This window comes from Carettochelys insculpta, chromosome 1, assembly GCF_033958435.1.
Source record: "Carettochelys insculpta isolate YL-2023 chromosome 1, ASM3395843v1, whole genome shotgun sequence".
NCBI classification, from domain to species: domain Eukaryota; kingdom Metazoa; phylum Chordata; order Testudines; family Carettochelyidae; genus Carettochelys; species Carettochelys insculpta.
Genome location: NC_134137.1, coordinates 230,503,238 through 230,514,354, shown reverse-complemented (window position 1 = coordinate 230,514,354; position 11,117 = coordinate 230,503,238). Strand labels below are relative to the sequence as shown.

General features: G+C 47.4%; 1 protein-coding gene across 1 annotated transcript; it reads left to right on the top strand.

Annotated features, from left to right (window-relative positions):
* Window positions 1–582: 582 nt before the first annotated feature.
* LOC142007063 (cystatin-A-like) lies at window positions 583–10,795 on the top strand. Its single transcript, XM_074983591.1, has 3 exons — window positions 583–688; window positions 8,632–8,733; window positions 10,564–10,795. Exons 1-3 carry the CDS (start codon window positions 623–625, stop codon window positions 10,699–10,701), a joined length of 306 nt encoding a protein of 101 aa, XP_074839692.1. The 5' UTR covers window positions 583–622; the 3' UTR covers window positions 10,702–10,795.
* Window positions 10,796–11,117: the final 322 nt, after the last annotated feature.

Genomic DNA, 11,117 nt, shown 5'->3' with positions numbered 1-11,117 from the left:
GTGATTAATTGCCAAATGCACGTAGGTTTTGCAGAAAGTTTGGTGAAGAACTCTACATGCAGAGTCTTGTTGGAAGGTGGGTCTTATTTCCCCCAACAGAAACTAAAACACAAGCCAAAGAACAGGTTAGGGTGGTAGCATGTGCCAACATTTTTATGATATGTGGTAATGTTAATGCTAATATAGTACTGGGGAAACAACTGGGTGTAGCTCAGTGTTCACAATCAGTTCCTGAAGCAGGCTCCTAAGCACAAAGAGAGTCTCACCCCCTTTACGGGTGTTGAAACAAGTGATGAGTCAAGAAATTGCCACACCAGCCTGAACCAATTCTGGTAACTAAGAGGGGTTAGGGGATTATTTGCTTTTCTGGTCTCCTTAGAGCACTATACACATAATTGTCTTTTACGGGCTCTTTACCTTACTAGTAAGCATGTGATGTGTTGTTTTGGTTTGTTCCTTTCTTCCCTGCTTTCCCCTCACAAACCTAATGATGGTAAGCTCCACCTATATAAATCACATGACTGTGTGACTATATAACACCAGATGCCTGGCCATTCTTGATCACATTTGCTCTAGATTTTGCTTGTCAGTGTCCAAACATCCAAAGAGGATTTTTGCCACGATGTTGCCAGGAGGCTTTTCAGAGGTGAAGTGTGCAACTCCAGAAATTCAGGCGATTGCTGACCAGGTGAGTTGCATCCAATGAAAGAAGCAAAACAGACACTTATGGTAGAAAAGTGTGTGTCTTTAAGGCAAATGCTGGAGAGATGATGGAATTAAGCTAAACTTTATTTTAAAATCTGACATCCAGCATTGCAAATGAAACCCTCTTGATTGATTCCAAGTATGGGTGTTAGCCGATGGCCAGGTGAGATGCCACTTATGCCCCTGTCTATGACAGAGCCCACCAGTGACCAGGCTGAGAGCTGCTGGAAAGCAGCTGGGTTCTTTGTTGTGTGTTCGGGTTTGCACAGTAACAGGTGGAGTCAGGTTACCACTTAATCAATTACTTTGTTTATTTATCTAAGCTCTTACTGTTACAATGTTTGTTTGTTTGTTTGTTTACCTAGTGAGTTAAGTTCTCGTGGTTACAATTGTTACAAGGTTTATATTTTGATTACAAATAGCTAGCGTACACTCTAATTCATTGATCTATACTTGTTAAATGTGTGCAAAAAGAAATGAAAAGTAAAATACCTAGCAGGTCTTATTCTTATCCCTGCATTACCAACATGGCTTGGCCAGTTTCCCCTCAATCTCTTGGGGAGAAGTCCTTTGTCCCTTTTTCTCCAGGAGTCAGGCGTCCCCGGGGACCTGGGGAGACCCCCACCCTCCTGTCTGGCAGGCAAGATGATTGGAGCTCAAATAGGGGGTCTGCCGGACCCCTCTTTTATACCCATTGGGTCACGTAGGCTTCTTCCTTGGTTTAATTGAATTAAACTGTGTGATGCAGGTTCTCACAGGCAGTTCAAGGGCGTAGTTCACACCTGTGAGGTAGAGACAATTAGGGACATTTGTTCCTTAATGGGCCGGGAGATTTTCCTCCTGTCCGGGACAAGTGTCCTGGCAAATCAACTGATGGTACTTAGCCAAGGGCAGTCCGAGACCCCGCTGTTAATTAGCCCATTATTCTTAGCTTTGCTCCGGAGCTTCAAAGACCATGGCTAAAAAAAGCCCATCTGTGCTCTCGGGCATTCCAGGGCTGGGCTATTCCTTTTACCCTTTCCATGCTCTGAAGCACCTAGGGAAGGCAAGATGGAGTAGCGCAAAACTGGGGGCGTGTTCTGTCTGGCTCGATTGGGGCATGGAAAAAATTGCTTAAGAAGCGACTACAGCCCAGGAAATTCTTGGTTATGCCAAGGTTGGATGGGACCAGGTAGTCTGATGATTGTACAACACCAGTATAGACCTTTTCAATCTCTTAATCAATTTAATGAGTCCATGTTAATTTTGTATTGTTTTAGTATTTTAATCAAAATGCCATGTGATACCAAGTATAATGCCATACAGCAGGATGGTACCTCAGTTGTGTTACCTTTTATCACCACTTTTATAATCTCATCTAAAAAGATACCAGGATAGTCAGCCAGGAACTATTTTCCATATATTCACACTGATTGTCATTAAAATACAAATGTCCTTTAATTCTTTATTAATCAAGACCCATATCAGCTATTGCAGTTTCTTACTCAAGATCAGAGTTAGATTGGCAAGTCTATGATTACCCGAATCATCCCATTTTACTCTTTGAAAGGTAGATCAGAAGACTGAAAAAACAGATAATCTGCTCTTATTTTGTCTTCTGGAAACTCTGGGAAGCTGGTGGCTGTAAACAAACTTTAAGGGACCACGAGAAACACATGATAAGTGGTTGTCTGGCTACCTAAAATCATGCCAGATAATGGATGTTGCCCAACGAGAGAGCTGCGGATTAGAGCGGTTCAGCTTGTAGTAAAAATAGCCGTGTTCTCTGTCTACACTGGAACTGGTGTACTTGGAGTAGTGGAGCTGCACGGGCAGTGAATTAGAGGTCCCATTTGAGCACCCAGAAAGTCAGCCTTTTGTTCCTAGTGCCAGGTCTGCTACGAGAGCCCCATTACCAGAAGGCAGAGGAGGGGGATGGGTATTTCAGGGTCCCTGGATGTCACTATTTTAAAAAACAAATTACCTTCTGAGAGTCCAGCGGCTTGTTAGATCCCTGGAAAATCTTGGATTTTAAGGGTCTAAGAAAGTGCAAATGGGCTTCTTTGTCAATATTCTGCTCTGGTTTGTAACTTGGGTCTTTCCAATAATGATTTAGGGTCCTTTGAAGGGTGTTTGAGCTTGTGGAGCTCAGACAGGGAAATACTCAGGGTTTGCCTGGCTCAGTCATGGACTCCCTGTGTAACCCAGGGCAAAGCACGGCACCGCTTTGTGCTTCAGTTTCCTTGGCTGTAGAAGGGGGTCACGATGGGTGGGATAAAACTCCCTTTCCTCAAAGGGGGACTGTGAGGTTTAATTCATGTTCGTGAGACACACTGAGGCTGTGTCTACACTAGCTCCCAACTTTGAAGGGGGGGATGGTAAGTTGGGCATCTGGAGATTATTAATGAAGTGCTGCAGTGCAGATACTGCACTTCATTAAACTAATTCTCCCCTCATGGCAACTTCAAAGTGAAGGGCCTTTGACGTGGCCCAGGCACTTCGAAGTACGGGCGGGTGAGTCGCGGCTACACGCGAGCCAGTACTTCAAAGTTTAACACTTCGAAGTTGCTGGGGGGGAGAATTAGCTTAATGAAGTGCTACATACGCACCACAGCAGTTCATTAAAAAACTCCCGGCACCCTGCTCACCATCCACCCTTCGAAGTACGGAGCTAGTGTAGACGCAGCCTGAGTGTCTTGTCTTCCAAAAAAAAAAAAAGGCACCAGAGGAGGACAAAATACTAGTGCTGTGGTGTGCGCACACTGTTGAAATGTAACCAGCTCTGTTCAAGAAAATCTCTAGAAGCCAAGAGTGAGCTTGCACCCCCCGTGCACCAGAAATGAGGCAGCGATCCTTAGTTTTCAGTGTACGCAAAGATGATCAAAAGGATATTCTCCTTTCGTGTGCAGAGGGGTCAAATGGGAGTGTTAAAATGTACCTCCCTGTTAACTAAGGGTAGTGGGGCCAAAAGGTATATATGAGACTGAACTGCTCTCAAGAAAGGGTCATGCACTTGGAATGATTTTACAGCAGCAGCTCCCAAGCAGGGGTCTGAGCCGCTCTTCCCCAGCCCATACCCCCGGAGGGCTGAAAGCAGGTTTCAGGGGGCTGCCAAAATACACCAGAGAACAGGGCAGCATTAGATGTGCTGGGGCCCTGGGCAGAAGGCTAAAGGGGTGAAGCCCGTGCGCCAGCCCCCAGGGCTGAAGCCGAAGCCTAAGCAACTTAGCTTTCCAAGGCCACTGTGGCATGCGGCCCCAAGCAATTGCCCAGCATGCGGCTCACTGCCACGAGCCCTGGCTTTTAACCTGGTGTACGTGACTCAAAGCCCTTGCTGGGGCACAGGTGGGCTGTGGAATTTTTACAGCATTTGTGGTGTGTGTGTGTGTTGGGGGTGGGGAGGTGGTAACTGAGAAAGAAGGCGATTGAAAACCCCCTGATTTAAAGCACTCGCTTGGTTGGTGAGCTTGAAAAAATGCAAACAAGAGTATTCACAGTTCTTTATGATCTAAACGGTAGAACTCCTGCCTCGTGCTTGGAGCAGGGGAACACTCCCGAGTGCTGGGTTCCCCTTTCTGGCCCCGCCGTTGCATGTGATCTGTGTGAGGCAGATTTTGAATAGCATCTGGTATTTGAGAGTCAGCTGGGATCTCCGTGATTTCATTAGCAACCAACACTACCTGACCAGCAGCCTGCTGATAGGAACGCTTGCGGTGGCTCTTACTTCACCCTTTGTGACCCTCTTTATAGCAAAGGAACCTGGCTGCCAGCAGAAAAATGCCATTGCTGATTGGCTTAAATACATGAATTGCCTTGATTGAGTAAATGCCTTTTACAGAGATGATGAAAGTGCCCCATTATTTAATGACTGAAGCACAAGGGATTTGTGGTTAGCGCACTGGGACTTGCAGCAACAAGCCAGGTGTGATTCCTGTGTCAGCCACAGCGCCAATGGGTGCGGCAATCACTTCAGCACTCCCTGCCTCAGCTTCCCCAACTGTAAGGCTATTGCTACATGGGATGTTCTGACAGTCGCCAAAATGCTCTTAAAAGAGGCTCCAAAAGACGTAATTACAATGACAGCAAATGGACCTGATGTTTTGCCAAAAGCTCTCCAGAGAGACGAGGCGTTTAACCCTGATTGCCTCAGCAGCTACAAGCCACTCCTCACCTGGCCCTCTGCCAGCATGAATCTCAAGCAGAGGTGTGCGCTTCTCTCCAGCCCACCAGTAAGCCTGTGGCCCTTCCCATGCTGCACTCCCTGGTCTCTCCATTTTACCCTGATTAGCGTAGCCGGCTCTCCGCTCTGCCTGCTGGCTTCTGAGGCTCATTTGCTTCGGCACTTAGATCTCCCCGTGCACTGCAGGAGACGCCTGGGTGCTGAGCTTAGGGCTGCGAATGCTGCCAGTCAGCAAGACACCAATGAGCCTCTGAATGCTAGTCCCCAACAGCCCTATGCACTTCTGGGGAGGTTGTCTTGTAACACTGCTGACCCCTGAGCGTGATGTCCAGTGGTGCCCTAAGCCTAGATAAGCCCAGAAACAGCAACCCAGAGTCCTTTGGTCAGGACTGGATTACGCTTTACAGCGCCTAGTCCCACAGGGGGTAGGCAGGAGCAGAGGACAATGAGCTGTCTGGCTGGGAGCGAGGCAGCTGTCTGCTTGGCCTCCCTTGACGGGAAGGGCCCTTCCAGTAAATAAGGGCTGGGTAAATAGGGCTGGGAGGTTGGGAAAGGGGAGGGTGGTAGCGTGTATGTCTGAGACAAGGACAGCTGGGGCTGACAAGACACTTAGAGCAACACTTCTGATGCAGTGGAAAGCCTGGGAGTAGTGTGGGGAAGCTGCTGAGAGCAGCAGAAAGGGAAGAGGCTGTGGGAACTGGAGGAACGAGTACTCCAGTGCAGGGGTGGTCGGGTGCTGGGAGGAATGTCGAGATTGCAGCTTTTGGATCATGAGCTGGGCAATGGGGAAGCTGCTGCTCAGGGAGGGGAGCTCCATATCCCATGGCCCCCACCACCTATACACCACCCCTGCCCTGCCCTGCCCTGCCCCACCCCCACCCGTCTCCCCTCATCCCTTCTAGCCAAAGCCCTGAACCCAAATGTAGCACATGACATTTGGTAAAAACCATTCTTCTGTCATTTCTTTCTAAAGGCAACGGAGCCTGTTTTCCACTGCAGTGCCAGCTTGAGAAGGCTGGACATACAGAAAGCCCCTCATTAAAAGTCCTACAGTTGGGACTACAAATGTCAGTGACAGTGTTTTGTACAGTCTCTGAAGTGTTAGAGACTTCTTTGAAATAAGGGAACAGTGCTGTCCTGCAGAATAGTGTGGGAAATAGTACGGAATACATCATGCAACTGGTCTCTGTTTCACGTTGGCTTAGTCAGTATTACTAGGATGATGTTATATTTGTACACTGAAGCTTTCAAAAAATCATAATTCCAGGTTATTACATATTTAACACATAGGAGCAAAGACATTAATTTACATTAATCAGTCAGAGTGGTTTAATGGCTTCATCACCAGGTTAACTGCTTTTAGAAAAGGGAACATAACTTTCTTTTCTGTGATCTCCATAAGAATAGAAACTCATTTGTCCAGCTTTTGGGAAGAAAAGGGGTGTTGTCCCTTTGGAGGGAGAATGATTACATCGGGGTGGACAGAAATGAGAGGAAAACTTTGGAAGCAAGTTTTTTTGTATAATGCTAATTAAAATGTATAATTTAGACCAGGGTGGTCTTTTGACGAATTGATTTACAAAAACTATGCCTGAAGATCCAAGCATTTAAGGCTGGAAGATGTACACCTTGATTGTGCAGCTTAAAATCTATGCAAAGATATTTTTCAAAAGGTGATTGTATTGTCTTCAGCAACAAAGTAGGAAAATATTTCGAGCAAATGTTAAACTACAACCTTGTGGACTAACTGGTTCTGAGTAAATATGGAATGCACAGCTGCTTTCGTCAGCAAATTGTAAGGTTCTTTGCATAGGTGCCACCACCTGGAGAGAGACTTGCATTTATTGCTTCAATTTGGATTCTCTCAATACCAGTAGGAAGGAAAAAAAAAAGGATTTTTAGCTAATTAGCTTAAATTGTCTTGAGGACTTTTTTCATCTCCCTCTGGCTAGAAGGGAGCTTCTGTTTGGAAACATACCAGCAGCTTGGATGGCTCATTCAGTCCTTTGGTCACAGCTTCCTTTGTAGAAAGGTTACTGCAGAGGTCAGAAGCGGGATAGAAAACAGGAAGAGAAACTGAAGACAAAATGGAGCAGATGCACATGACTGTTACACGTCTTTGCCATGAGGCTTGATTTCCTCTGTTCCAAACACAGGCTGCCCAGCACACGGCCTGGAAGACTTAGGCTGCGTCTACACTTGCATTCCTCTTTCGAAAGAGGCATGCAAATAAGGGCAATTGAAAATACAAACGAGATGGAGATTTACATATCTGGCACCTCATTTGCATATTCTTTCAAAAGAAGAAAACCAGTGTAGACGTGGCTCTTTCAAAAGTACACCCCATCTTCAAAAGAACCCTTCTTCCCTTTTTTTACGGGAAGAAGGATTGTCTCAAAGATGGGGTTTACTTTCGAAAGAGCAGCATCTACACTGCTTTTCTTCTTTCCAAAGAAGCTCTTTTAAAAGAATAGGCAAATGAGGTGCCAGAGATGTAAATCTCCACCTCATTTGCATTTCTGATTTCCCTCATTTGCATGCCTCTTTGGAAGGAGGAATGCAAGTGTAGACGCAGCCTTAGAGTTCTTTCTGTAGGCATACCCCTGTGTGCCTTGCTGAGTCCTAGAGTGTAACACTTGGCATCGCTCAGTGGGTCAGTTGTATAGCTCATGTCTCCCGTGGGCCATCAACCAGGGCAGGCCGTGCTAAATGCCAAATTATTTGGGGGTGTCATCCAGATACACAGCACACGTTGGGGAATACAGACATACCATACGTATCATTTACCGTACAAAAACAGAAATGAGATTATCCTACCTGACAAATTTCATTTTCTCCAGCGTAACCCACTGCACGTTTACACTGTTGGTATTCACAATATCTTGACAAGTCCTTCAGAGCCCATACAATGACACATACTGAACAGTCTTCTGTCTTCAGTCACAGACAGGAGGATTCCTGCCCATGTGGTTTTGATGCTCATCTTGATGGTTTTTAACTTCCTTTTTGGGTTGAGGCCACGGCAAACTGACTAAAGTAACAAATACTCCACCGACTACACCTGGCTGAGCCTCTGCTTGAATTAGCCATCCTTGGGCAGTATTATTCCCTGGTGACTCACTTTTCCTTCCAAGGCCATAAGGGTATAATTTTCAATACATACTTAAGGAATAATGGAACTGTATCACCCATATGCACAGCTTCCAATGCTATGAATATTGACTGATATGTTACAGGTTTTGCCACAGCCCGCCTGTGCCGTGAAGTACCATGAAAGTCATGTGGCAGGTAGAGTGACCTGTCCAAGTGGAGACAGGAGATGCTTGTTCAGAACCGTGAAACCTTTGCCAGTTGGTGCTAATAGGCCACAGTGTCACACTGATTTAAGAGGAATGTGATGGCAAACTGGAGGTGCTGCTGCCTCCTTCCAGAGGGAGCTGGGCCAGGCAAACTCTGAGGTCGGTGGATGGAGCGGGGTTTTGGAAGGAGATGTTTGCAGAGAGCAAGTAAAAAATGGCTTTCTGGAACGTCCAGGCAGCAAGCATAGTTTTGACAGGGCTGTGAAGCCCAGGAAACAGGACTGGAAGAGCTGAGATGAGCTGAATTACTTAAAAAGCAATGCCCAAAGAGGGGAAATGCTATATGTGACATATCAGTCTCTGCACCTTCTTTGGGCCACTACAAATGGGAAACTGAGGCTCAAAACATCTGATGAAAAAAGGTATCCTGAGCTCATTGCAGTCTAACTCTTTTTTAACCCTTTATAGGTGAAGCCACAGCTCGAAAAGAAGGAGAATACAACATACCAAGTCTTTGAAGCCTTACAATATAGGATGCAGGTTGTTTCTGGAACGAACTATTTAATTAAGGTCAGTACTCAACAAAATTCCTCCCTTCTTCCATTCTTGCTGACATGTTTTGCTTGAAGCAGGTGAAATTTTGAGTGCCTTAAAGGCAGATATGCAAATAGTGAGCAAACAGTGCAAGGAACAGTCCAACATGACCTGCCCAAGGGGGAACTGAATGGCTTTTCCTTTGGCCCAGGTGTGCGCCCTTGCCACCGGGCTACAAGTCATAGGAACGTTTGTGCTCTTTCTAAAGTTTCTGTGGCATCTGAGCACTCTTACTGGACCTGGGCCTTCAGTAAGATGGCAGGGCAACACCTAGGCTAATGACACTTGGGTGGGAGAGTCAGGGGTTTGTGTCCAGATGCCTGTTGCAGAAAGTAGGGTGCGTGGCCCCTGGCAGAAGTTTAGGCAAGCAGGGGACTCCAAACCATTTATGTGCTCAGAGGGGGGCAGTTCAGCGGGAGGTTTAAGTAACACTGCACTGAAATGTTGGGCTTCAACCCCCACCCCCAGTTTGGGCTTCTGAGTCCCTTCGTCAATCTGGCCTGGAAACTCTCATCACAAGCTAGCTGGGCAAGGACACTGCGCTCTCAAGGCCTGTGAGATGTATTGACCTGACTTAGAGCCCACACGCCAATTTACCGTAGTACTTGGACATTCTCCGCCCTGCAGAAATAGCCAATAATTGGAAACTTGCCAAGGCCCCCTCAGCCCTCGTAAATGAAGACTTTCGTTACCGTAGTCCCTCGAGTTACACAAGGGTTCTGTTCCCAGGCACTCTCACATAACTTGAATTTTGCATAAGTTGGGGGGCAGCTTTTTCCCCGGTGGAACACATGTTCTGCAGCCGGGGAAGCAGCAGGAGCACCTGGAGCTCCTTTTGAAAGTCCAGGGCTTGGGGAGGCAGTTGGGGAGGGTTAAGTCTGGCAGTGGGTTGGAGCCATGGAAGGAGGCCGGGGGGTTACTCCTCAGGTGGGTTAGGGCTGCATGGCAGGTAGGGGGGTGGAGCTGAGCCAGGGCTGTGCGGCTTTGCATGGGGGGCGTGGTTGAGCCAGAGCTGTGCGTGGTGCGGGGGTTGGAGTTGAGCCGGGCGTGGGCGGAGATGGTAAGTCAGAGCCACCCAGGGGGCGGTGAGCATGAGCTGGGGCCGCATGGGGGGTTCGAACCCCTGGGCCTGCACAGCCCTAGAAGTGGGATTTTTGAGTTGCGCTTAACTCGAAATTGCACATTTCCAGGGATTACTGCAATGTGTGTGTTTGGGCTGGGTTGAATATATTATACATCATGGAAGCCTGGCTCCACTAGGCTGGCCCTGCATGGCGCTCCACCCAGCGCTGCTGCCAGCGAGCTGTGCAAAATGAGCTTCACGGGATTACAAATGGCGTGCTATTTGCATGCTCCCAAAGCTCATTACCATACCCCCTGACAGTTTGGCACTGGCAAAGTGGGGACTGGCACTGCAGAGGCCGTGTGGATGTACCTGTGCCAGCTAAATCCCCCTCTGTCACCCTTCCCTTATCCCTCAAACGTTTTAAGGCATAAGGAGGTACAACTCCCAGAGCAAGGAGTGGGAGTGGCAGCTTCTTATGGCAGGGCTGAATTTAACCCGGTGAGTGCAAAGATAACGTTTCTATCTCTGCCGTGCATCACAAACACCCTAGTTTGGGCACAGAGGCCTGTCTGGCTCACACACGTAGTACGACACAGACCTGGTTAAGCATATTAAATAATAGCAGGTGTGATGTAATTTTTATTCTCTAGCGGTTCAAAGGTTCAGCACTACAGCGCTCCAAACCATCCTTTATTAGACTCTGCTTCGTCCATGGCTGTCCTGTTCTTTGTGTCTTTCAGGTCTCCGTCAGTGAAACTGAAGATCAATGTGTACACTTGATGGTGTACGTAGGCCTTCCTCCCGAGAACCAGGAGCCCTCTCTTACTGCCTATCAGCTTGACAAAACCAAGACCGATCCACTGGACCCTGTGGCATGAGATGCTTGGAATAGGCTCATTCTACAGAGTCCCAGCTCATACTGGCTGTGCCAATGCATGAATGAAAATAAAGTAAATCTGATTTTACGCTGGTGCTCCCATATTGTGTGTCTCAGAAGGGTCTATTCATTCCAACTGCTGCTAACTTACCAGGGGCTCCCAAAGAAGTGTGTGGGCTCGATACAAATACCAGTGGTTCAGCCCTTCATCTGTCCCAAACAGGCCAGAATCTGTTTAGCTAGATCACGAACTCAACGGTCCCCTTTCTCCCAGCTTGCTGCTTTCAGCTAATAATGCTTCTGCACCAAACTGGAAGAGTTCTGCCAGCTCTGCCTCACGTGAATCTTGGTGCACAACAGACACCTCTGCACACAACCACCACGGAAAGTCACAAGAGAAAAGAATCTGCTGTGAAA

What these genes read in the sequence shown, in the direction of transcription:
- LOC142007063 (XM_074983591.1), top strand. Translation starts at nt 623, where the DNA reads ATGTTGCCAGGAGGCTTTTCAGAGGTGAAGTGTGCAACTCCAGAAATT. An exon ending in TTCAGGCGATTGCTGACCAG is followed by an intron (nt 689 to 8,631) that starts GTGAGTTGCATC and finishes AACCCTTTATAG; the next exon opens with GTGAAGCCACAGCTCGAAAA. An exon ending in GAACGAACTATTTAATTAAG is followed by an intron (nt 8,734 to 10,563) that starts GTCAGTACTCAA and finishes TGTGTCTTTCAG; the next exon opens with GTCTCCGTCAGTGAAACTGA.